Source organism: Leucoraja erinacea, chromosome 24 (genome assembly GCF_028641065.1).
Source record: "Leucoraja erinacea ecotype New England chromosome 24, Leri_hhj_1, whole genome shotgun sequence".
NCBI lineage: Eukaryota > Metazoa > Chordata > Chondrichthyes > Rajiformes > Rajidae > Leucoraja > Leucoraja erinaceus.
The window spans coordinates 20,187,893-20,214,233 of record NC_073400.1 but is presented as its reverse complement, the minus strand read 5'-3'; the positions used below and the strand labels follow the sequence as shown (position 1 = coordinate 20,214,233).

The 26,341-nt window shown below is 49.2% G+C and overlaps 1 protein-coding gene across 4 annotated transcripts in view; it reads left to right on the top strand.

Annotated features, from left to right (window-relative positions):
- The window catches only part of copa (COPI coat complex subunit alpha), a 31,597-nt gene extending 6,350 nt beyond the window's left edge, over window positions 1-25,247 (top strand). For all 4 annotated transcript variants that reach the window (XM_055654698.1, XM_055654700.1, XM_055654699.1 and 1 more), the window contains exons 9-35: window positions 1,881-1,980; window positions 2,330-2,465; window positions 4,012-4,094; window positions 5,353-5,503; window positions 5,853-5,919; window positions 7,613-7,688; window positions 8,066-8,148; window positions 9,907-10,046; window positions 10,527-10,612; window positions 10,992-11,130; window positions 12,484-12,646; window positions 12,909-13,055; window positions 13,451-13,640; window positions 13,878-13,973; window positions 14,302-14,390; window positions 14,478-14,601; window positions 14,872-14,964; window positions 17,908-18,014; window positions 18,212-18,286; window positions 19,354-19,422; window positions 19,527-19,663; window positions 21,302-21,488; window positions 21,778-21,888; window positions 22,040-22,201; window positions 23,468-23,580; window positions 23,867-23,948; window positions 24,165-25,247. In XM_055654698.1, coding sequence (XP_055510673.1) covers window positions 1,881-1,980; window positions 2,330-2,465; window positions 4,012-4,094; window positions 5,353-5,503; window positions 5,853-5,919; window positions 7,613-7,688; window positions 8,066-8,148; window positions 9,907-10,046; window positions 10,527-10,612; window positions 10,992-11,130; window positions 12,484-12,646; window positions 12,909-13,055; window positions 13,451-13,640; window positions 13,878-13,973; window positions 14,302-14,390; window positions 14,478-14,601; window positions 14,872-14,964; window positions 17,908-18,014; window positions 18,212-18,286; window positions 19,354-19,422; window positions 19,527-19,663; window positions 21,302-21,488; window positions 21,778-21,888; window positions 22,040-22,201; window positions 23,468-23,580; window positions 23,867-23,948; window positions 24,165-24,224 — 3,066 coding nt within the window. In that variant the 3' untranslated portion in view covers window positions 24,225-25,247. The remainder of the gene's footprint in view (window positions 1-1,880; window positions 1,981-2,329; window positions 2,466-4,011; window positions 4,095-5,352; window positions 5,504-5,852; window positions 5,920-7,612; window positions 7,689-8,065; window positions 8,149-9,906; window positions 10,047-10,526; window positions 10,613-10,991; window positions 11,131-12,483; window positions 12,647-12,908; window positions 13,056-13,450; window positions 13,641-13,877; window positions 13,974-14,301; window positions 14,391-14,477; window positions 14,602-14,871; window positions 14,965-17,907; window positions 18,015-18,211; window positions 18,287-19,353; window positions 19,423-19,526; window positions 19,664-21,301; window positions 21,489-21,777; window positions 21,889-22,039; window positions 22,202-23,467; window positions 23,581-23,866; window positions 23,949-24,164) is intronic.
- The last annotated feature ends 1,094 nt before the right edge of the window (window positions 25,248-26,341 follow it).

Below are 26,341 nucleotides of genomic sequence, written 5' to 3'. Positions count from 1 at the left end.
CACTTAAAGCTATCCTGCCATTCAATATGACCGTGTGATCCAAGGTGGCCTTAATTCTTTCATCTTTCCCAGGAGGAGGGTGGTTATGAAGACGTATGATATGCTAGCCTTCATTGATGGGGGAATTGAATACACGTCGGGACTTTGGTTAGGCCGCATTGAGAATATTGCACCCCATTGCAGGAAGATGTGGAAGCTTTGGAGAGGATATGGAGGTGGTTTACCAGAATGCCACCTGGATTAGAGAGTTTCAACTACAGGAAAAGGTTAAATAGACTTGCATTGTTTTGGAATGAATGTTGGAGTTTGAGGCGAGATTTGATAGAAATATTTAATTATGAGAGATAGATAGGGTAGACAGTTAGAACCTTTTTTCCCCAAGGTGGAAATGCCCAACACTTGAGGGCATAGCTGTAAGGTGAGAGGGGGGGAGTTTAATGGATATGTGCGGGAAAGCATTGTTAAGAATGGTGGTGGAGGCAGATATGATAGCAGCGTTTAAGAGGCTTTTGGATAGGCAATATGTAGCTGCATGGAATGGACGGATGTGGAGCACGTGCAGACAGATGAGATCAGTTTAACTAAGCATGATCTCCGACATGAACATTATGGGCCAGAGGACCTGTTTCTGTGCCATACTGTTCTATGTTCTATCACATCTTTATCACCTTAAATATATCAACATTTAGCCTCTGGGGTAGAGAATTTTAGAGATTTATCACCCTCGGAAGAAATTCTCTTATTTTGTAGCGATATCTCCTTGCTCGGGATTCTCCCACTGCTGGAAATATTCCAACTTCTACCGTGTCAAGCCCCCATTGGATCTTATCTGTTTTAAGCTCATCCCTCAGACTTCTGAACTCTGACCAATACAAATCCAAATTCTAGCCTTTATAGAAAGGACAATCCACATCCCAGGAATTGGCTCGATTCATCTCCTTTGGATCGCCTCCAATGCTCTTTCTTGTTTTCGGTAAGGGGACCAAACCTGTGCCCAGTATTCCAAGTGTGGCCTCACCAGAACCATGTACAACCATTTGCCCTCCCAACTATTTGTTGGATCAGCCCGCTATTTTTTTGTGATTCATGCACTAGAAAATTTGGATCCCTCTTCACTCATTTGTCGTCTCTCTCCACTTTGCCATAGGACTTGCTTACTGTAATGCATGAGCACATATTCATAAAACTTCATTTGCGAGGTTTTCACCCAATCACTCATCCTACTTGTTTCCCATTGCGCAATTATAATGTCCCGATCACAACATGCCTTTCTATCTATTGACAGAATGTTGGCAAACTTGGAAACTGCCTTTATTACATATAAAGATTTGAGGGAAAGAATATATCCTTGATGTACTGCATTAGTTATAACCCTCCTGCCTGAAAAGCACCCATTTATTCTGTCTTCTATGTAGCAGCCAGTTTTCGGTCGGTGAACAGTTCACTCTAAACCTTTCTCATGCTTCCAGGGCACAGGTTGGACACGGTGAAGCTCCCTCTACATTGTCCAGTCACGCACTCCTGTGGCTCGGCTTATACACAGGAAAGCTCGCTCTGCACTGTCACATCACTCTCCCAGGGCACAGGTTAGACAGTGAAGCTCCTTCTCACCAAGGCTTTCCAGCAAGGCTCACCCATCAGCCCTCGGGTCTCCTCCCATCCCTCAGCCTTCAGGTTCCTCCTTTTTCCTTTCTTCTCCCCGCCCCCTCCCACCCCCCATCAGTCTGAGGAAGGGTTTTGGTCCGAAACGTTGCCTATTTCTTTCGCTCCATAGATGCTGCTGCACCCCCGGAGTTTCTCCAGCATTTATGTGTACCTTCGATTTTCCAGCATCTGCAGTTCCATCTTAAACTCTTAATCACCCATTTTGTCACCTGCAGGGTCATGATCGAGGAGTAAACTGGGCAACTTTTCACCCCACCATGGCCCTGATCGTTTCAGGTGCGGATGACCGACAGGTGAAGATCTGGCGAATGAATGGTGAGTGTGTCCCCTGCTGCCTCGTGCCCAGTGCTGATCAACATTAATTCTCAACACAATGATCCCAGTGCCGGGACCATGTGTAACTCCCAGGTCACAAACAGATCACATCAGAACCAGTCCCTTTTCGACCAGATCTAGACTAACATGATACCCAGGCTCTAATAATGCCTACAGACCTCGCATCTCTAGGTCTAAGAACAATGCTATTTAGCTATCCCCTGTTACATCTCCAGGTTTTAAAGAGAGCTGCTATTTTGAAATCCCTATCTCCCCTTCCTGAAGCCACCTGTGTCTCCCGGCCCACGCATGATTCTATGCTGAAGCCCCCTTTCTCTCCTGCACTCAGATGTCAAGGCCTGGGAGGTGGACACATGCCGTGGACATTACAACAATGTTTCTTGCGCTGCCTTCCATCCCCGTCAGGAGCTGATCCTGAGTAATTCCGAGGACAAGAGCATCCGTGTCTGGGACATGTCGAAGAGGTGAGCGGTGATGGGACAGGTAATCCAAGCATGGGTGGTTCTGCCTGCGATCTCTCTTTGCTGAGTCCTTGGGTGGAGGGCAAGGTGATTGCATCTTTGTGTGCTAAAGCACGATTGGACCAGTTTCTGCCAAATCCCACAGCGATCGTGTGCAATACATAGACACATAGAAAATAGGTGCAGAAAGAGGTCATTTGGCCCTTCCGGCCAACATTCATCGTGATCATGGCTGATCATCCACAATCAGTACCCTGTGCCTGCCTTCTCCCCATATCCCTTGATTCCGTTAGCCCCTAGAGCTCTATCCAGCTCTCGTTTACATTCATCCAGTGAATTGGCCTCTACTACCCTCTGTGGCAGAGAATTCCACAAATTCACAACTCTATGGGTGAAAAAGTGTTTTCTCCATCTCAGTTTTAAATGGCCTCCCCTTTATTCTTAGATTGTGGCCCCTAGTTCTGGACTTCCCCAACATTGGGAACATTTTTCCTGCATCTAGCTTGTCCAGTCCTTTCATAATTTCTTATGTTTCTATAAGATTCCCTCTCGTCCTTCTAAATTCCAGTGAATACAAGCCCAGTCTTTCCAATCTTTCGTCACATGACAGTCCCGCCATCCTAGATTAACCACGTGAACCTACGCTGCACTGCCTCAATAGCAAGGATGTCCTTCCTCAAATACCTAACTGATTGACTGTGATTGGACGGATTGGACTGCCACGGATGATATTAAAATAGGCCATAGATGGTAGACAATAATGCTTGAGAAATTCAGCGGGTGAGGCAGCATCTATGGAGCAAAGGAAATTGGCAATGTTTCGAGTTGAGACCCTTCTTCAGACTCTGCCTATTTCCTTCGCTCCGTAGATACTACCTCACCCGCTGAGTTCTCCAGCATTTATGTCTACCTTCGATTTTCCAGCATCTGCAGTTCCTTCTTAAAATAGGACATGATATCTTTAGATCGTAAATGAAGTGGCTGATTAAATAACGTATAATAAATAATGTTGTTTACCAAAATTTCTTGGAATGTGCGCGTTTCTCTAGCAATGGAATAGAACATGCGTTTTGAATGCTTTAGGAAGCTGTGAGAGGTTATAGAGTTTGTTAGATGAAGTGAGTGGAGCTGGCAGATAGAGGATAGTGCAGGAATAGTGCAAGTAACTATTGGAAGGTAGAATTAAGGGTCTGTCCCACTGTGGCGACCTAATCTGCGAGTTTAGAAGAGTTTGTCCTTGACTCAAACTCGCAGCATGGTCGACACGTGGTCCTAGGAGGTCCTATGAGGTCACTGCAAACTCTCCTTCCTGTTCGAGGGACGTTCCCGAATACTCGCGGCCAATACGGAGTATTGACCTATGGAAAGGTTTTGGAGTGTAAAAGTATGAAAAGGAAGTTGAGCAGACTGCATCAATGGTGAGAGTGTTGTGACCCACTTATGACTGATGTGCTGTCTCCTCTTGTACCCTTCCCGATGCCCTTAATCCCCTCCATTCTGCACCACCCCCTATGTATATCTCTCCCCCAACCTTCCCTGTCCCGAGCAGAACTGGGGTGCAGACATTCCGTCGAGACCACGATCGCTTCTGGGTCCTCGGTGCCCACCCTAACCTCAACCTATTTGCTGCAGGTAAGATGGGATTGGGATAGGGCGTCGGTCTTGTGTGGGGGGGGGGGGGGGGGGGGGGGGGGGGCAGAGAGGGTGTAGTGGGAGCTGGGAGAGTTGGGTGTCAATGGTTGGGTGATATACCTAAGGACAGGTGGGGGAGTTGATTTGACTGTATATAGGCTGTGTGAATGGCCCTGCATTATAAACACAACTGGAGTACACTTCCTGCCCTCGCCGCCTTTTTGTAAACAGACTCTGGTCTCTAATACCATTCAGCCCCAAACTAGTCATAGAATCAGAATTGTTCAGGTGCCCATCTACACTAATACCGTTGCCCATATTCGTCGCTTCCTATCCCAGTGCCTGTCCAAATATCTTTTAATCATTGTAATTCCAATCTGCCGCCACCATCTCTTCTGCCAGTTCCTTTCAGATATTCACGACCTCCTAAAAACCTACCCCGGATCTCCATGAAGTCCTGCCACTTTCATCTTCAACCTGTGCCCTCTAGTTTCCAACTCTTTTTCCATATGAAAGGCCCTGAGTATCCTATCTATGGCTTCATCATTTAATAAACCTCAAGGACAACACTCAACCTCGTATGTCCAGTGAGAATAAACCCAGCCTATCCAATCTCTCATTATTACAACCCTCCATTCCAGACAACATCCAGATGATTCTATTCTGCCCTTGTTCTATTGGTACCACGTGCTTCCTGTATTGTGACAACCAGAACAGTAAATCGTACTCAAAGTGTGTGTGACCAATGCTTTGTACAGTTCAACATTACATCGCAACTGTTTCATTCAGTGCCTCGTGATGGCAAGCATGTCGAAGGAATACTTCATGCCCTATCCACATGGGTCACCATTTTCAGGGAAATATGACCCTATCCTGCAAAATCCCTCTTTATGCCAACACGCCAGAAGTCTGCCATTTACGTTAAATGCCCTGTTAGTAAGTGACATCCAAAATTGTATGACCAACTTCGTCTACTATCCTCCAACTCCAGCTCACTGAGTTGTCACCTCAGCTTTGATCCTACGCTCTTAAATTCCCTTAAAACATCTTTACCTCTTTTACTCATGCCGTGATATATTGTTCCCTTTCTCGGGTAAATGGTCTACATATCTGGTGTAGTCTGTAGGAATATCTCTCCATTATGCTCTCTGAGGATGTTGGTGGTATCACATTCATACCAGTAACGTGTAGTTTTGGTAGCTTCATGCAGATTAGTTTCGTTTTCCACCCTAACCTTTTTCCCTGAACCTTTGCGTAGGTCACGACAGTGGGATGATTGTATTCAAACTTGAGCGAGAGAGGCCAGCTTATGCAGTGCATGGAAACGCCCTGTTTTACGTCAAAGACCGGTTCCTGCGTCAACTCGATTTCCACAGCTCCAAGGACGTTGCAGTAATGCAGCTGCGCAGGTAAAACTCCCTCTACACAATCCCGGGTCACGGGCTAGGCACAGAGTGATGCTCCCTCTACATTATCCTGCCGCACACTCCCAGGGCACAGGTTAGAAGCCAAAAAATGCTCCCTTTACAGTCCTGTCACACACTACTTCAGCATAGGTTATATGCAGAGTGTATCTCCCTCCGCAATGTACCATCACATACTTCCATTCCACACTTCCGTTCCACAGGTTAATTACAAGGCGAAGCTCACCTACACTGTTCTGTCACACACTCCCAGTGTGTGGACTAGCAATTTTGTGAGAAAATATTCTGCGATGCCAGCATATCTTGAGTAAATTTTCTTTTCTCCTTTCCACAGTGGCTCCAAGTTCCCAGTCTTCAGTATGTCCTACAATCCAGCAGAAAACGCTGTCCTCTTGTGCACGGTAAGATCAGGAACAGGTTCGCGGGTTGCTGTAGAGACCAGGGAAAGATACAATAATAAGAGAAAAATCAAACTCTGAGCGCAATGGGAGCATTGTGAACGGTACTGGTTTCCATTTCCCTGGGTTACATCACAGTAGAGTAGGCTATATACACTGAAGAATGGCGTCCCACAGGGATCTATCTTGGCTCTGCTGCTTTTCAACGTGTACATCCATGACCTCCCAGAGACCATCGCTGGAAAATATGGGTATGCTGACGATCTAGCCATCCTGATGAGACACAAAGAGTGGAAGACAATCGAAAGCTCCTTGAGTCAAGACATGTGAACTTTGGCAGTATACATACGACAGTGGTGTCTACAGCTGAGCGAAGGCAAAACAGTGTCAACAGCATTTCATCTATACAACAAGGAAGCTAAGCGAGAGCTAGCTTTCTTCATTAACAATAGGCGCTTGGACTTCCAACAAACACTTACTTACCTCGGAGTAAAGCTGGACAGGTCGCTTACATTTCGTCAACACCTGGCTGGTCTCGGTGAGAAGGTCATGGCGCGTAGCGGCCTCATCTGACGCCTGGCAGGAACAAGTTGGGGAGCCAGTCCATCAACTCTTTGCACCTCTGCCTTGGCTCTTGAGTATGTTCCAGCTGAGTACTGCACATCCGTCTGGAGTACAAGCAGACATACTAGCCTGGAAGACACGAGCCTGAACAGCACCTTACGAACCATCACTGGGTGCCTTCAACCTACTCCAGTCGAGCAGCTCCCTATACTTGCAGGCATTCTGCCTGCAAGGATCCGAAGGCAAGCAGCAACTCGGGCACTATCTCATCGTGCCATGGAACCAGATCACCTCCTCCATCAGGCTATCAGCAGAGAGCAGAGGCCACCCCGACTGAAGTCCCCTCACCCCTTTGCTCCACATGGAAAACAACTCCTAGCATCCATCCTGCCAACTGAGACAAAAGCACTGGATAGCCACCAAGTGGTCACTGGAGTGGAAGGCAACCTCATCTCCATTACACAGCTACATCTCTTCACCAGATAAAAGCTGCCCAGGATCTGACCTCCCCAGAAGTGAGCATGAGTGAAGCTCATCAGACCTCGTACTGGAGTTGGGCGTTTAAATGCCAGCATGTGGACATGGGGGCTACGCCAGAGCCCAGCCTGTGAATGCGGAACAGAACATCAGACAGTCAACCGTGTCATCACTGAGTGCCCGCTCTACCAGCCACCAAATGGAGCTCGGGACCTGGCAGACATTGCCGCAGGGACAACAGCCTGGCTGCTCAACACCCGGCTTGAGATCTAACTATTTGTTTGGTTTATTTATGTTTCATTCGCAAGAAGAAGAAGAAGACCACACTGGGAGTACTGCAGTTTCCATCTCTATATCCCTGGAGAGCCATGGACTCTTTAGCTTTCTTGTATGAACTTTTCTCACAATGAAAATTAAAGGGGGGCCCATAGTGTGTTGGTGTTCTTCGGGGTCCACCTTTTTGGGTGATGATGGTTATGGAGACTTCACAAGTTGCCTTCACGGGGCTGATGGGGGGGGGGGGGGGGGGGGGGGGGGGGGGGGGGGGGGGGGGTTGGTGGTTGCAGGAGTTGGGTCCAAACACTAATCACTTGTCATTGCCTGCGTCCACTATGGCTCACAGGAAAATGTGACCCACTCTCTCTGTCTCCCACAGCGAGCCAGCAACTTGGAGAACAGCACGTACGATCTCTACAGCATTCCCAAGGACTCCGACTCGCAGAATCCTGATGGTAGGTTGCGGTGACCGTTTGTCTAAATTCTTTCCCCACCCCACTTCCCTTTCCCCATGAGTCACCCTTGGCTGATGGTGCAAGGAGGGGAAAATTGGGTGGGGAGTAGTTTTGGGACTCTGGGTGTGAGAGACAGGGACCCTCCCTGCATTTAAGTGGAATGAACATGTTAATTTTAAGAGCTACTGCTTGCGATAAGACCTGGTGCTGAAGCATGGGATTAAACCTTTTTGAAATCTTTCTGAATGGGCCAAATTCCTTGACCTTGATTAAAACTGGGTGCAATTCTCCTACTTTCCCTCCCTTCCCTCACTTGATCCACACCCCACCTGCCTCCCCGTTCTTTGGAAGTCACAGTGTGTTCTATCTCTCTGCAGCTCCTGAGGGAAAGCGCTCCTCTGGTCTGACTGCTGTCTGGGTGGCTCGAAATCGCTTTGCTGTCTTGGACCGGATGCATTCGGTAAGTATCGGGGCGGCGCTCTAACTTCTGACCGGTGAAGGAGGGGGGGGCTGATGAAGTTCAAGAGAAGGACGAGTGCTGGTGCGTTCTTTGTTCCAATGTGGCGACTGGGGATTGGAATTCATGGGGCAGACTCACCTTGGAACTTGAGACATGGAAGCTGAGTTTGGATCCAACCACCCCGCCACTCTGCACAGTGGTAGAGTTGCTGCCTCGCAGCGCTGGAGACCCTGGTTTGATCCAGGCTGCGGATTCTGTCTGTGTGGAGTTTGCATGTTCTCCCTGTGACCGTGTGGATTTTCTCCGAGTGTTCCGGTTTCCTTGCACATCGCAAAGACTTGCAGATTGATTGGCTTCTGTAAATTGCCCCCTCTGTACTACATAGAGCTAGTAAACAGGTGATTAATGGTCGCATGGACTCAGTGGGCCAGTGTGCATGTTTCCATGCTGTATCTCATACAGCTGTTTCAATGCTGTAACTAATTTAGAACTTATGGGGAGGAGCGATGGTTAATATTACTTTGCATTCGACTTTAGGGGACAAGACCCTGCATTAGTAGGTGGAGGTCATCAAGGGAAAAGAATGGTCTATCCTTTCCCGTTCATTTCAGTACAGGAATAGGCCCTTTGGTCTTTGATGTCTGTGCCGATTATGCCACTTTAAACTACACATCTGCCTGGACATGGCCTATACTCCATTCCGTGCCTGTTCATGTATCTGTCTAAATATCTCTTAAATGTTACTAATGTTTCTGGTTCCACCACTGCCTCCCCCCCCCCCCCCCCCCCCCCCCCCCCCCCCCCCCCCCCCCCCCCCCCCCCCCCCCCCCCCCCCCCCCCATCCCATCGTGGCAGCATGTTGTAGGCATCCACCTCTCGAAATCTAGTCTCAAATCGTTAAATGCAGACAACATCCTGGTGAAACTCCCCTGCAGCCTCCAAAATCTCCGCATCCTCTCTATTATTGAGACCAGATCCACATACTATATTTACATCTGAAACACAATACTGAATACACAATATCAATTTCACTCCTGGGATAAATACAATTCTATTGTATTGTATCATATTGTATGAAGGCAAGCAAACCGTAAGCCTTCTTTACCATCCCGTCTGCATTCTTAAAAGCTCCAAATGAGACATATCCAATATTATTTACCCATTTATGGTAAGGGTATGTTCCTGCGCTGTTCCATGCCCTGTAGCCTGTTGCAAAGTCAAAATATCCTCACTGCAGCAGGCCCTGCTTTGGTTCTGCCATCAGCAAATGTTGATGCATCGCATTCTGCCCCCTGCCCCAAGACATCAAATGAATAGTCAATAATAGAAAACTAAGAATTGATCTTTCAGCTGTTCCACTAGTTATGTCATTTCAGTCCGAAAATTATCTGTTTATTCCAATTTTGCCTTGGAACAACAGGCTCAGCCTCAATCCCTCTTCATTAGACAAACTTACCATTCCAAGCATCAGTATATTGAGAGGTTGCTGGTCTCCCTCCACTTCGAGTATATTCTTCCTCAGGCAAAGGACTTGTACTGGTATTCCAGATTGTAGCTCTGTGGTTTGGCCGCTTGAAAATCTCAGTGGTGAGAGCGTTTTTGGGGAAGCTGGGATTGTTTAATTTGCTAATTTGGGGATGGAGTGACAAGGGCAAAAATTGGAGAGGCCAGGTATTAGCTGCAATGATTTTAGCTTGTTTCTGTGATTTAACTCCACGTTGTTCCTTCCCCCTACTCCCATTCACCACCTCCACACAGATCCTAATTAAAAATCTGAAGAATGAGATCACTAAAAAAGTGCAGGTGCCAAACTGCGATGAAATCTTCTACGCGGGCACCGGGAACCTGCTGCTGAGAGACGCCGACTCCATCACCCTGTTCGATGTTCAGCAGAAGAGGTGAGGGCAGGTGACAAGGAAGAGGGTGATAGGAGGTTGGGGAGGAGGGATAGTGGAGGAACTCCAGAGATCCAGGTTCTGTCTGCGTGGTGTTTGCATGTCTGTGACCGCATGGGATTCCCCTGGGTGCTCTCTCTCCGTGCCTCCGGGACGCGAGTTGATTTGCTGCTGTATAAGCTGCCCTGCTCTGTAAGTGAGAGACAGAAGATTCGTTAGGGATAGATGGAGTCAGATGTCTGGTGAGAGTAAAGTGAAGGAAAAGAATGGGGTTATGCATCTTTGAGCTAGTAGGGACCTAATTGGATATATAACTTCACAAAGTAAATGGGGAAGGAGAGAGGTAGGGAAGAGTCATGGATGGGAGGGGGGAGGAGAGGACTGGGAAAGGAGGTTGGGTGAAGGAAGGACTGTTATGTTGAACAGAGGAAGGGAGTGTCTGTGACGGGATGGACTGGCCTCTGACCCTTTGCCTCTCTGCAGGTCCCTGAGCTCTGTCAAGATCTGCAAAGTGAAGTATGTGGTGTGGTCTGGCGACATGACCCACGTGGCTCTACTGTCCAAACACGGTGAGTTTGCCTGGGGCGATGCTGCTGTAGGTGGGAGGGTGCCTGTTGTGTTGGTGGGAAGGATGGATGCCCAGCACCTCTGTGTTGATGTGAGGAGCTCGCTGCAAACTCCAGTGAGGCCGAGGTTGACTAGCCTATCCTTTGTGCTGGTACACAAAAAAGCTGGAGAAACTCAACGGATGCAGCCGAAACGTTGCCTATTTCCTTCGCTCCATAGATGCTGCTGCACCCGTTGAGTTTCTCCAGCTTTTCTGTGTACCTTCGATTTACCAGCATCTGCAGTTCCTCCTTTGTGCTGGTTGTGGGAGTCCTGCGGAGATATGAATGGAGCCAACATTCTGTCTCTCCTGAACCCAATCCTCCTTCCCCCACCCTGCAGCTATCATGATTTGCAACCGCAAGCTGGAATCTCTGTGCAGCATCCACGAGAACATCAGAGTGAAGAGTGGGGCCTGGGACGAGAGTGGAGTCTTCATCTACACAACAAGCAACCACATCAAATACGCACTGATCTCTGGGTGAGTTTCCCTGCTGCCCCTCTCCCACGGCATCTCCCCACAACCAGCCACTCTGGTTGCAGAGGTGCATGCAACACTTTCCTTTATTTATTAAGCAAAGCTCAGAACATGGGAGGGAGGGGATGCCCGAATAGTGTCCAACACCAGATCCAGTGGACAGTTCCGGCCACATCCCAGGAGGGATGGTTTCACACGGAGAAGGTGTAGACGGCTTGACGAGGATGTTTTGTCAAGACTCTTGAGTATTGTCACTTTGAGAAATGTTTGGAGGGACTGGGGTTGTTTTTCTCAGAACAACCCCAGACAGAAGCGGTTGAGGGGAGACAATCAAGGGGTGTATCATGATGAGGTATTTGGGAGAGTAAATTGGAAGGACAGTTTCCCTGAGCAATAGACAATAGGTGCAGGAGTAGGCCATACGACCCTTCGAGCAACCACCACCATTCAATGTGATCATGGCTGATCATCCCCAATCAGCACCCCGTTCCTGCCTTCTCCCCATATCCCCTGACCCTGCTATTTTTAAGAGCCCTATCTAGCTCTCTCTTGAAACCATCTAGAGAACCCGCCTCCACTGCCCTCTGAGGCAGAGCAAAGGGGTAGAGATTGACCAGAACTAGGAAAGGAGGGGAGCGCAGGGATTCCCACAGAGTCCTGGGAGGTCTGGCACACTGCCAGTCTGGAGAGAAAGAGACATGTTATCCTCTTCATATTTAAACGGCAAGAGATTGGGTTTCGACAGGATCTTCAGGGCTGTGGACCTAGCGTGGGAGGGTGGGGGGCTTCCTGGACTACCATGCATGGGGTAGGCTGACAGGCCTCTACAGGTTACAGTGCATTTGATCTTGACCTGTTCCTCAAGAGTCAAGAGTCAATTTAATTGTCATTTGGACCCCTGGAGGTCCAAACGAAATGCCGTTTCTGCAGCCATACATTACACACAAATAGACCCCAGACACAACATAATTACATTTTACATAAACATCCATCACATAGCTGTGATGGAAGGCAAAAAAAACTTATCTCTCCACTGCACTCTCCCCCCCCCCCCCCCGATGTCAGAGTCAAAGTCAAAGCCCCCGGCTGGCGATGGCGATTGTCCCGCGGCCATTGAAGCCACGCCGGGTGGTGCGAGGTCGCACACCGGGTCTTGGTGTTGGAGCCCCCGGTGTGCGCTCGCAAAGTCCCGCGGCCATTCCAGCCGCGCGGGGCAGTGGTGTCAGGCCCCGCTCCAGGAGCTCTTCAACCCCGCAACACGGGCGGGAGAATTCGCCGTTGCAGGAGCAACGGCGAATTCCTGTCGGAAGCCTTCCCAGCTGAGCCTGGGCTGATGTGTAACTCCTTATTCTATAGCGACCATGGGATCATCAGGACACTGGACCTGCCGATCTACGTCACCAGGGTGAAGGGCAACAGCGTCTACTGCCTGGACAGGGATTGTCGCCCACGGGTTCTCACCATCGACCCCACCGAGTTCAAGTTCAAGCTGGCTCTGGTCAACCGCAAGTATGACGAGGTAGGTCTGTAGCAATGAAGGGGTTACCGGAGTAAGTGTCACACAGGGCTCCAGGCACAATGATTGAGTAGTGTTCAGCTCTCCTCTGCGTTCCCCCCAACCCCTTGCCCTCTGCGCCACTCCACTCCCTTCTCCACCCCTCACCCCTATCCCAGATCCACCCGATTCTACACTTGCCAAGGCCCTTCTAAACTCAATCTGCTCCCCTCCCCCAGGTTTCCCCTTGTGCAGGGCCTCTTACTCCTCTCTTTTGCCCCCACAGGTCCTACACATGGTGCGGAATGCCAAGCTGGTGGGACAGTCCATCATCGCCTACCTGCAGAAGAAGGGATACCCGGAGGTGGCGCTGCACTTCGTCAAGGACGAGAAAACCCGATTCAGCCTAGCTCTGGAGTGCGGGAATCTCGAGGTGAGACAAACCTCCCGCTGCTCTCCCTGCTCCACTTCTCTGGTTCTTCCTCTGCCTCAGTCTTCTCTCCTCCTTCTGCTTCTTCCCCTTCCACCTTCCACTCTCTCCCCCTCATTTTTTTTTTGCACCACACTCACTCCTCTCCCCTTGTCCCCTGGTGTCTAATACCCTCCCCTTACCCCCGTCTGCTACTCTTCTTCCTCACCCCTGCTCCATCTTCCATGAATGCCTGACCTCGTTCTTGCCTTTTCCCCCCTTGTCTCCCTGTTGTATTTTGGGGTTTTTTTCCTCCTTCCCTGCTTATCTCATGAACCCTATCACCCACTTGATCTCCTGGTCCTGTTTCCTCATCATCCCTCGCTTATCTGATACCAGCCCCTTGCCTCTGTGGACAGATTGCCCTGGATGCAGCAAAGGCGCTGGATGAGAAGGGGTGCTGGGAGAAGCTGGGTGAGCTGGCCCTGCTGCAGGGGAACCACCAGATCGTGGAGATGTGCTACCAGCGCACCAAGAACTTTGACAAGCTTTCCTTCCTCTATCTCATCACCGGCAACCTGGAGAAGCTGCGCAAGATGATGAAAATTGGTGAGGCCGTGGGCCTGGGTGGGATTGGGAGGGCAGGTGCAGAGCGCGGTCGCTTACCTATGGGAAATGACATGCTCACTTCACCTGTGGCAACCTGGTGAACTGGGAATCGCTGGTCAAGTGATTAACCTGATGCAGCCCTCTGACGGCGTTTGGCAGATGAAAGAGGGTGGAAATGAGGGCTGGGTTTATTGAAGCTCTTAGCCTGATCTGTGTCTGCTTCTTGTCCTTGTGTAGCTGAGATCCGCAAGGATATGAGTGGGCATTACCAGAATGCTCTGTACCTGGGCGACGTGGGAGAACGGGTTCGCATCTTGAACAACTGCGGACAGAGTAAGAGGAAATGCTCAATCGCTGACTCTCGGACAAACCCATTTCTCTCCCCCACCCCCCCCCCCACTAGCGGGACAAATTGCCTGTCGCCCCATACCCCTCTTTCTCCGCATACTCCTGGACCACCACCTGCTTCCCAAAACATCTTTCAATCCTCGCCCACTGGTTGTGTTCCGCCTGCCCACCAGTCCCGAAACCACCCCCCTCCCCCAATTCCAGGCCTGTTTTACTCTCCTCAGATTTTGTCTCCATCTCTGTCTCTGGCGTATGGTGCTCGAAATCAGTTGCTAACAGATATGTTTTGTGTTCCATCCATCCATTCCCACAGAGTCACTGGCCTACCTGACTGCGGCAACACATGGATTGGACGAGGAGGCTGAGGCCCTCAGGGTGACCTTTGATCCAGAAAAGGAAACTGTAAGTATGACCAGCTGCCACTCCCCATGTCTTGCTCCCTGACACTTGACCTCGCCACATCCCTGTTTTCTCTGTCTTCCCTCTCAGGTGCCAGAGATTGACCCCGAGGCCCAGTTGCTGCAGCCCCCACCACCCGTCATGCCTCTGGATACCAACTGGCCACTGCTCACCGTCTCCAAGGGCTACTTTGAGGGGAACATGGCCGGACGAGGTAGTTGTCGGTTTGGATGGAGGATGGGGTTGGAGGACTACAGTTGGGTGGGGGTGGGCATACAGGGTGTTAGGAGGAATCGAACCAGGTGGGTGGGCCTGCCAGATTGACATTATCGTCTGTGAATGTGAGGTCCTTTGGTGATGTATTGCACGATCTGGTTCTGGAATAAGGACTGCGATTAGGCCGGCGTGGTGGTGATGGGAAGGTTGCCTCGTGTGACAGCTGATATTCACCCCCACCTACCTTTCCCTTTTACTCCCCCCACAGGCAAGGGAGGCCAGCTCGCCGTTGACCAGCTGGCTATGGAGAGTGCTGGCACAGGCGGATGGGAAGAGGACACTGAGCTGTTGCTGGATGAGGGTGAGTGTCTACTGAAGCACGGGCTCAAAGGAGTGCTCCTGGGTGTTTTTGGGTTGGGGGGGGGGAGGGGGGGTAAACTCAGCACTGTACTAGGTGTGTGTTGCACTGGAGAGGGTGCAGAGTAGATTCAGTGGCATCGACTTCCAGTCATGAGGAGCGGCTGGGTCTGATTTCATTGGAGTGGAGGTGGTTAAGATGGGACACGATTGAGATACAAACTTCTGAGGGCGAGAGATTTGGTGGACAGGAAAAAGCAGTAAACTCCACACAGACAGCACCCGAGGTCTAGATTGAACCAGGATGTCTGGCGCTGAGAGGCAGCAACTCTACCAGCTGTGCCACTGTGTCACCCAGTTCTGGAGAAAAGGTGCTCAGTACATCTGCTGAGATGTCTGGTCCCAGGGTTGTTGAAGTATAAGGGGCACTTTGCATTCTCTGGTAGACCATGGAGTTCATAAGTAATAGAAGCAGAATTAAACCATTCGACCAATCAAGTCTACACTGCCATTCAATCATGGCTGATCTATCTCTCCCTCCTAACCCCATTCTTCTGCCTTCTCGCCATAACCCCTGACACCGGAGTAATCGGCAAACCGAATTGCGTGGAGACTGATTTCTGGGATTGAGGGGATCTCCGTGGATCAATGACTGTGGCTTAGCAGTTCAGTTTCATTACAGTTCCACTGATCCAGGTTCAGTCCTGACCTCAGATGCCTTGAGTGTAAAGTTTGTACATGTTCCTGTGACCAGTTCCAAGCTATGATGTACAGAGCTTAACTGACTGCACTATAGTGTCCTTGTCGGAAAGTGGCTGAGTAATCAGGAAAGATAATGGGAATGTGAGATAGCAGGTTACAGGAAAATGTGAGAGAATGCAATTGGTGGGATTGCTCCGAGCTGGCATAGGCTGGATGGTCTGAAGTCTGAAGAAGTGTCCCAATCCAACATGTCGCCTATCCATTTTCTCCAGAGATGCTGCCTAACCCACTGAGGTACTCCAGTATTTTGTGTTTATCTTTGGTATAAACCAGCATCTGCAGTTTTCCTTTCTGTTACATTGGGCTGAATGGTTTCCTGTGATGAGAAAATATATCCTCTTGTACTTCTGGCTGGAAGGTTATGGATGCTTCAACCTCAAGCACCCACATGGGGGCGCCTGTTCTCATCGTCGTCCAGGAGTGTAGAGCTGTGATCTGAGCCATGGGCTATGCAGTCCCTTGGCCGTACATCGGTAGTGGGGAAGATGCTCGAGTCGATTGATAAAGATGTTATAGCAGCGCATTTGGAAAGCAGTGACAGGATCGGTCAAATACAGTATGGATTTATAAAGGGGAAATCATGCTTGGCTAATCTTCTGGAATCTTTTGAGGATGTAACAAGTAGAATGAATAAGGGCGAGCCAGTGGATGTGGTACATCTGGACTTTCAGAAAGCCTTCGACAAGGTTCCACACAAGAGATTAGTGTGCAAAATTAGAGTGCATGGTATTGGGGGTAGGGTATTGACACTGATATAGAGAACTGGTTGGCAGACAGGAAGCAAAGAGGAATTAATGGGTCCTTTTCAGAAAGGCAGGCAGTGACTAGTGGGGTGCCGCAAGGCTCGGTGCTAGGACCCCAGTTATTTACAATATATATTAACGGTTTAAATGGGGGAATTAAATGTGACATCTCCATGTTTTCGGGTGACACAAAGCTGGGTGGCAGTGTGAGCTGCGATGAGGATGCTACGAGGCTGCAGGGTGACTTGGATAGGTTGGGTGTGTGGGCAGATGCATGGTAGATGCAGTGTAATGTGGATAAAGTGAGGTTACCACTTTGATGGCAAGAACAGGAAGGCAGATTATTATCTGAATGGTGTCAGATTAGGAAAAGCGGAGGTGCAACGAGACCTGGGTGTGCTTGAACATCAGTCACTGAAAGTAAGCATGCAGGTACCGCAGGCAGTGAAGAAAGCTCATGGCATGTTGGCCTTCATTGCGAGAGGATTTGAGTTTAGGAGCAGAGAGGTCCACTGCAGTTGTACAGGGCCCTGGTGAGACCACACCTGGAGTATTGTGTGCAATTTTGGTCTCCTAAGGACATTATTGCTATTGAGGGGGTGCAGCGTAGGTTCACCACGTTAATTCCCGGGATGCCAGAACTGACATATAATGAAAGAATGGGCTTGTATTCACTGGAATTTAGAAGGATGAGAGGCGATCTTATAGAAACATATAAAACATATAAGATTGGACAGGGTAGATGCAGGAAAAATGTTCCTGATGTTGGGGGAGTCCAGGACCATTTAAGATTTAGTTTAAGATTTAGGGGTAGGCCATTTAAGACTGTGCGAGTGACGAATAAAACTTGACTTGACTTGACTCATCCTGAGGACTGGTTGAGCAATCATACATTGACTTGCTGTGCCAGTTCAGGAATGTTTGACATGTGCAGGGATGGGGTGGCCGACTTCACTGACAATAGAGGCAGTGCACCAAATTGGCTTTTCTAACAGCTGACTGTAGCTGCACTCATTGTTGGGAACACAGGTTTATTCAACCCCCTGGTTATTCACTGTATTTTGCCAGCTTCCACAGTAGATTTGAACTCAAGATTGCAGAGTATTAGATCAGCCTGATTAATAGATAGCTACCTAAACCTTGTCACCATCTACACGATCATTGCATTCAAAAGTTGTTCCGTGACGTGCCATTCTGTCAATATTGGAGATGTTTAAATGTGTAATCCACAGAAATCGAGACTTGACTAATCAGATTTCTCACCCTCTGGAAACCTCACCTCTCTCTCTCTCTCCTTCCCTCACCCCTCTCTTCCTTTGGCCCTCTCATCCCTTGGTCTGCCTCTGCCTCCCATACCCATGTGTCTCTCGACTTCCCTCTGCCTCTCACTCCCTTGCCCCCTCTGCCACTCGCTCCCCTCTCAACTTTGCCCTGATTGACAGATGGCTTTGTGGATGCTGCTGATGGATTTGGAGAGGAAGCGACCAGGTCCACTGAGGAAGGAGGCGGCTGGGACGTGGAGGAGGACTTGGACCTGCCTCCTGAACTGGTAAGCGTCCTGTTTCTCTGGTCATTAAAAGTATGTAACCCTTCTGCAGCCTCTGCTCTTGTTGCTGGGCGTATGCTCGTACTCAGACCTCAGCAAGTCACATGCACTGTGTAGATTTTTGACCTTGAAAGTTGGGGCATGAAAAGATCAAATTAACAGCCTCACTGACCCTATGCTGTTGCGTCTCTTGTTGACAGGAACTCGCTGGGAGTGCAGGAGGAACCTCAGATGGATTCTTTGTCTCACCCTCCAGAGGTAGCAATCCTGCACAGGTAAGTAACATTGACATTGGATATCTCCGACATGGGGTGGGCCACACATCGACTGTGGGCATAACATGGCTGCCAGACTTGGTGACATCATGGTCCGGGCAGAAATTGGCCAACAGTTCAACTGACATAAAAACCCAGCATGCAAAATGTACATGATTCCAGTGGTAATTGATGCTCTGAATTGCATGTTGGCCACCAGGACTATGGCCACATAATCCAGTCCATAAAATGACTGGCAGCATTACTGGCATTCTGACATTTACACAAAATGGCCAACAGTGACAATTCCATGCACAGAATAGATGTCAGTCTTGCTGCTGTTTCAACACGCATGAATGCAGTGATATCCAGAGATGCTTCACGGGCATAAATTTGCTCCCTGTCTTTGTAACAAGATGGTCAAGAGTCAGACAAGAGCACAGATTCTGATTTGCCACTGGAATGTGGATGGGGGTGGGGCAGTGGGGTATTTGGCAGAATCACTTCTGCTCCCATGGTTTTGTGAATGTTTCTGCATTAGTTGCCTTTGAAATATCATGTGGGCACCCTCTACACCACATTTAAGGGTGAAGGGTGAGGAAATAAAGTCTGTGGATCATAGGCTTCTACCCAGTGACTCTGATGCAAAGATTCATATAGTGGCTGGTGTACATATAGCTGCTAAATTTGTACAAGATAATTACAAGCAGTTGAATAAGGGTGGGAATTAATAAGCTTTTGCTTCTTCCTGGTCCTTTTAGGACACATACGATTTCATTTATTTATAGATATTGTTTATGACACTTTATGAATATTGTTGTTTTGATTTTTGTATGCTGTTTCACACTTTTTATTCTTTTATTCTGTTCGAAATAAATAATTTTTTAAAAATCCACTTCCACCTTCCCTCCTTTTTGCCCTTCCTAAACAATCCTTTTGTTTATCCCACTTACGCCCCCCACCTCCACGCTCATTTCATCATACCCCCCTCCCTTCTCTCTTTCCCACTCCTAACTCCTTGTGCTCTCTCCCTCCTTTCCCTCCTTCCCCATCCCATCCCTCCTCCTCTCTTCAACTTCCTCCTGCAGGTTTGGTGCAATAACTCTCAGCTGCCTGTTGATCACCTTGTGGCCGGATCCTTCGAGACTGCGGCTCGAGTAAGTCCTCACTATCTTGCAGGGACGTGTGTCCTGGCTTTGGGGTGGCTGGTGCACATTATATGGTGTGGACTAATCATCTCTTTCCTATCTCTGCCCTTCAGTTGCTTCATGACCAAGTAGGGGTCACAAGCTTTGGCCCGTTTAAAAACCTCTTCCTGCAGTCGTTTGCCCGTGGCCGCTCTGTATTCCAGGCCTTGCCGTGCCTGCCTGCCATGTACGGGTACCCGCAGCGCAACTGGTGAGTGTATGATGGGTGTGTTGTGGTGTGTGGGGAAAGTACAGCTTCTAGCGCAAGGGAATCTAGTTCCCTTCTATTCCTAAACGTCTTAATAACACCTTCTTCCCTTTAACTCCTCTGCTCCAAGACCTTTCATGTAACATATTCGGCCAGCTCTCTGCTGTTATTCATGATACACAAAATGGCCGTCCGGCTTGTTAATCAGTGACAAAATGACCACTTGGCTCACTAATGCAATCAGCTGACAAAATCGTCGACAGTAAGATGTGGCTCCAGCATTTGCTGATACATTAAACAGTCTAATACATGGGAACTAGATCTGGTGGTAAGCAACGCTGGCTTAGAGCCAGCTGTTGGCACCCCACGCTGGGTATAAAATGGTTCCCAGCTCTGGTGATGTTTCCTTGCTCTCTCCCTCTGGCACTCCACTGGAATGAGCAGAAATGACTTCCAAACCTGACGTCTCGGCCCTTAGCCCGTGCAGAATAGTGGCACTTGGAGTTGGCATCTCCACTCGGCCTGCATGACTCTTGTGACACTCGAGGTTACTTTATGGCCTGCAGAGAAGTGCATTTTAACCTGCATGCTGCTATCATTGTCACTTAGTGTTGAACAGCAGAGAAACAGGCACTTCGGCCCATGTCCATGCTGCCCATTAAGTATCGATTTGTTCTATCTAACCCCACGTACCAGCGTTTGATCCATAGCCTTCTAGCTATGGTGATTCAAGCTATGGGCGAGATAATTAAATGTTGCGAAAGTCCCTGTCTTCAACACAATCTCGGTTAGTTTTCCAGATTCCAACCACCCTCTGGGTGAAAAAGTTATTTCACAGATTCCCTTAATCTCTTGCCCCATGTGCTCTCTGGTTGTAGATACCTCTTTTGCAAGGAAAATGTTATCTTGTTTATAACCCTTTTTGTATACCACAATCAAGTGTTCCTTTGCCTTCGCGACTCCATAAACCCATTCTCTACTCATAATTGAGATGTTTTGTGCCCCGGCTAATAAAGGCATGTATCAGGAAAACATTCTTTGAGGGATAATCTAACTGTGTTGCCATCTTCAGGAATCCTTGGACGTAGAGCTAGGTGCCTCGGCCCTTCAATAGTCCCTCGGCGTTTATCATTAATTGTGTTAGACCTATCCTGAAAAATCTTCCCAAATTGCAACACCGTGCACTTACCAGGTTTAAATTTCACCCCTAATGGCTATGCCTTCTTAATAACTGATCAGTATCTTTCTGCAGTCTATGACTCTTAACTATCAACGATGTTTCCATTTTGTGTGGGGACACATGGTAGATTGCAGATGCTAGAAGTTGAAGCAAAAAATGCACCTTCTGGAGGAAAACAGTGTGTTGGGCATCATGAGTTGGGGAGAAATATTGTTGATATTTTGACCCTGTGAGTTCCTCCATCAGGATGTTTTTAATATCAATTTTTGTTATCTGTCAATTTCCTATATTCATATTCAAGTCATTCACCTACATCACAAACAGTCAGGGTCCCAATGCCCTAATCACAGAGTGAGCTCTCCACCTCGCCCTTGCCCCCTCTGACTGTGGATATCCAGTTTTGGATTCGGTCTGTGAGCTGAGCCGGGCGTAAGACTAAGCTGTGTGCTTGGGCCTTGCAGGAAGGATGCGGGCCTGAAGAGTGGGCTTCCGGCTGTGGGACTGAAGCTGGCCGACCTGATCCAGCGGCTGCAGCTCTGCTACCAGCTGACCACCTCCGGCAAGTTCGAGGAGGCGGTCGAGAGGTTTCGCGCAATCCTGCTCAGTGTGCCCTTGTTGGAGGTGGAGAGCAAGCAGGAAATCGCTGAGGTGAGGTGTGGGCAGGTGCGAGAGAGAGAGAAGGCAGGTGTGGGGGGGGTGGTTGCAGAAGTACAAGAGAGGAAGAGGTGCAAGGGAGGAGGGGGACGCGGCGGGGGGGGGGGGGGGGGCGCGCGCGCTACAGAGGTTTCGGGGAGGTGTTGAGATGCGAAGGAGGGAAGACGTGATGCAGAGGTGCGAGGGCAGATGAAAACAGAGTGGTTGTCTGGTGCTGGCAGGACTGTGGTTCCATGGGATGTCTGGTGATTGTCCACTAGCTGTTCCCTTTCTGCCCGCTCAGGCCCAGCAGCTGATCACCATTTGTCGGGAGTACATTGTGGGCCTCAGCATGGAGACTGAACGAAAGCGGCTTCCCAAGGACACACTGGAGCAACAGAAAAGGATCTGTGAGGTGGGCCTAGGATCTGCAATAGCCCCATCAGCCCTCCGCCCACCGTTCTCCTCGCGTCCTTTCTCCGCTTTGCCCATCTCCCCCCCACCATGACCCCCCCTCCCCCACTCTCCCTTTCTCAATCTGACTGTTTTCTCTCTCGTTTTCCAAGATGGCTGCCTACTTCACCCACTGCAACCTCCAGCCTGTACACATGATCCTGGTGCTCAGGACAGCTGTTAATCTCTTCTTCAAGCTGAAAAACTTCAAGACCGCGGCCTCATTTGCTGGCAGACTTCTGGAACTCGGTCCCAAGCCTGAAGTGGGGCAGCAGGTAACGTCTCGGGTTGTTGGGTGGGGCCTCGTCTTTGGGTTCCTGCTGAGGTGAAGGTTGCTTAGCCTTGGGCTGGGAATACTCTCTGAATGGGAATGAACGGCGATTTGTAGCAAGAGAGCGAGTAAAAGCCAACAGGCTAGGTTGATGTGGAGAGAATGTTTCCACTAGTGGGAGAGTCTAGGACCAGAGGCTAGAGCCTCAGAATAAATGGACGTACCTTTAGAAAGACGAGGAGGAATTTATTTAGTCAGAGGGTGGTGAATCTGTGGAAATCATTGCAACAGATGGCGGTGGAGGCCAAGTCAATGGATATTTTTAAGGTGGAGATTGACAGATTCTAGATTCGCAGAGGGGCAGAGAATTACAAGAACTGGGACAAGGGTTAGGTGGGGGTGAGGAGTTTCTCTCTCTCCGCCCGCCCCCCCCCCCCCCTCAGAATGTGGGGACCTGAGGCTCGCTGCCTGACGGGTAAAAGAGGCACACTGTGGAAGGTGCTGGTTGGAGGAGGGTGGGGTAGCTGTTCTAGGACCAGCATGGGTGGAAAGACCTGTGAAATATGGTTGTACGCAGACCAGCTGCTGGAGGAGGTGATGCGGTGAAACACGGGAGAATTGCAAGTTTTGGAGGGGAGGGGTGTCGGCAGAATGAGCGTGTTGTGGATGGGTTACTGGAGCAGTGCCTTCGAGCAAGAGGTTTAGGGAGTGAGGGAGGATATCACTGATAGTGCTGGGGCAGGTAGATAAATTGGTTAAATTGCAGTTTGATCCTAGGCTTTCTGAGCAGCAGTGTGGAGTACAAGGGCAACATGTTTCTGGAAGCACTGACGACTTCCCATGGGAATAATGTGTCCAGTCCTGGGAATCTGCAGTGGCAGATGGTTAGAGCAAGTGACGAAGGCTAGAGTTGAAATGGAGACAAAGGCTGGTAGACGGGAGTGAAGTGTAAAGCCAGAGAGGGATGTTGGTATACAGGTAGAAGGAGATGAGGGGAAAGGCGAGTGGGGGGGGGGGGGGGGGGGGGGTGTAGTGGGAGAGGAGCGCACAGGGAAGAGTGAGGGGTTGGCAGGCAGGGAGAGGTGCTACTATAAACTTGAATGTGCCTGTGGACCAATCTGTCACCTTGAAGGGACATGTCCCAAGTGGGATGCCGTTGGGCCAGGGGCCTTGCTTTAGGAAACCTGGGCCCCTCCCACTTCTGAGAGTGCCCACCAGTCCTGGGCATTGGCAATAAACCTGACCTCTCTCTCTCTCTCTCTCTCTGCAGACACGGAAGATCCTGGCTGCTTGCGAGAAGACTCCTACCGATGCCCATCAGCTCAACTACGACATGCACAACCCCTTCGATGTCTGTGCAGCCACGTACAGACCCATCTACAGGTGGGTGGGGTGCAGGGGAGGGGTGGGGCCAGTGTGGATTCAGCTGGTGGCATTGTAAGGGATGGCACTGCTTAGCCAAGCAACCCTCCTGTTACTCTCTCCATGCGCTTTTCTTTATGGTTTTCATGGCTCTGCCCTGCTTCCACTCCTGTTTTCACCTCCAGCTCACAATTAAATGCTTCTTCCATGACAGAGTTTTAGAAGCGTGGATTTGCCAAATTCACACAACATTTCGAAAGCTGGAAATCAGTAACGTTCCGAATTAATCCGTGATTTCTTTTACCAGGGGGAAGCCGGTTGAAAAATGTCCGCTGAGTGGAGCTTGCTACAGCCCCGAGTTCAAGGGTCAGATTTGCAGAGTGACCACGGTACGTAACAGCCCAGGTACTGAACAGAGCAGCATGACACAACAATGTTCAATATCCCCGGGGAGAGGGAGGGATATTCACCCCCCCCCCCCCCCCCCCCCCCCCCCCCCCCCCCCCCCCCCCCCAAAGAGACAGAGGGTTGACTGGGAGACTCCAATCAGTGGACAGGTATCCCAATATTACTCTTCCTTAAACCTGCTCTGGTTTGTTTTCTAGGTGACTGAGATTGGCAAGGATGTGATTGGTCTTCGTATCAGCTCCCTGCAGTTCCGCTGATGTTTCGATCGTTTCTCCTGCAGCCGAGCATGTGTAATTGCTTGTTGCCTGAAACATGTTCGCGATTTCCCATGTTGCTATCTTTGTTCATGAAATTAATGTATAGTATATGATACCTGTAGTTGCATTCCATGTCACCTTCTGGTCCACTTCCGAGTTTCTTCCTTGCCCTTCCCTTCTTTCCCACCAGACAACTTTGCTTCTTGGGTTTCTGACCAGCCGAAAACCAATCTTGCTCCCAGTTTTCTAACCGGCTTCACTTCTCACTGTTCTTCAGCTGTCCATATTTTAAATCCTCTCCGCTCCCTGTTGGATGCACGACCCGTCGTTCTCATTTATATTCTGCTCCAAGCATCCCATTTGCTTATAATTAGATCTGAGTTTTCAAAACTAGCCCACGAAAGTCCCTAACTGTACACAATTTAGACCCAACTAGCCCCTGTAATCACACTGTTAGCCTGTTTCGGGCTTCTTGTCAAAATAAACAATTTTGAAACGGTCTGAAGAAACTTTTCCTATCCATTCCTTCCACTTTTGCAGATGTTTTGCCTGTTGAATTACTCCAGCACTTGTCCTCCTATTTCATCTGTCTCTATAGGTATTCCAGTATTCCAGCTCTGGTTTTTCGGCTTTCCACGCTGCTCCTCCGCAGCTCCAATTCTGTATTTTCCTCACCCCCAACCAACTGATTTTGGTTACCTGGAATTCCAGCTGACAGCACTTCCCATCCTGTAGCATCCCAGTCCAGCTTCCCACTCCCAGTGCACACTTCTCCACTCCACTGGAGCCATTCCAAACCCCACCTTCGGGCTCCGAAATTGTGAACTTCAATTCCCTTTCCAAATCCACATTCATGGTTTTGGTTTCCCAGTGGGCTCCTGCTCCTGGCTTGGATTTCAAGCGGGCCTTCGTCCCTGCTGCATCATGGCCCTTCGGCCCATTATAGCTCTAATCCTAGCCTCGGCGACCCTCCCCCGCCTACAGCTTTTGCGTCCTGTGTCAAAATAAAATGTTATTGCTGCAGCTGATACTCTGATTCATTCTGGGGTGATCAGGAGGGGGAGTTGGTGTCCTGTCTGTTCTCGGTCTCGGGCAGTGGATGGGAGCAGTGGGCGTGACACAGAGTCCTTGTGGCGGAGGTAGTGGGCGTGAACTTGGACCTGGCGCCGCAGCCACAGAACGGGATCGACCGCCGGCATTGAATTGAATGGTGGACCTTTCACCTTGGATCCATTTTAAATCTTTCCACTCTCCCCTCAAATTTATGTCTTCTAGTTTTTAAACGACCTACCTTGTGGAAAAGACTGGCTATTTTCCTTCTCAATGTCCCTCATGTTTTTATAAACCTTGTAAATTCACACCTCAGCCTTCGACACTGCAGTGAATCAATACTCAAGCTTATTCAGCCTTGCCTTGTTCTAACCCTCCAGAGCTTGTAATGTCCTTGTAAGGTTTTTTTTCTTTCATCCTTTCCATTTCAATGACATCCTTCAACTGTATGTTTGTCCTACCCAAATGCAGCACATCACATTTATGTGAATTAAACTCCCTCTGGCATTCCTTGGTGTACTGGCCCAGTTGAGCAAGAGCCTGTTGTAATTTTAGATAACCTTCACTGTATTATATCACCAATTGTAGTGTCACATGAAAACTTATTAACTATGTCCTGTACATTCTTATCCAAATCATTAATATAGATAATGAACAACAGTGGACCATTCTCCAATCTGAATAACCCCTCCATTACCACTCTCTGTGTCATACTTTCAAGCCAATTCGCTATCTAATTAAAGACACACAGTGCTGGAGTAACTCAGCAGGCAGGCAGCATCCCTGGAGAACATGGATAGGTGACGTTTCCAGCTGGGACCCTTCTGATATCTGACCCAAAACATGACCGATATATGTTCTCCAGGGAGGCTGCCTGACCTTTTTGAGTTACTCCAACACTTTGGGTTTTTTTTTGGTTTTTTTGTAACCCAGCACCTGCTGTTCCTTGTTTCTACTTTCTATCCAATTGGCTAGCTCCAGACAAGTCTCCCATAAAGGACCTTATCAAAGGCATTGGTAAAATCCAGGTGGACAACGTCTACCTTTGGTCACCTTAAAAAAAAATG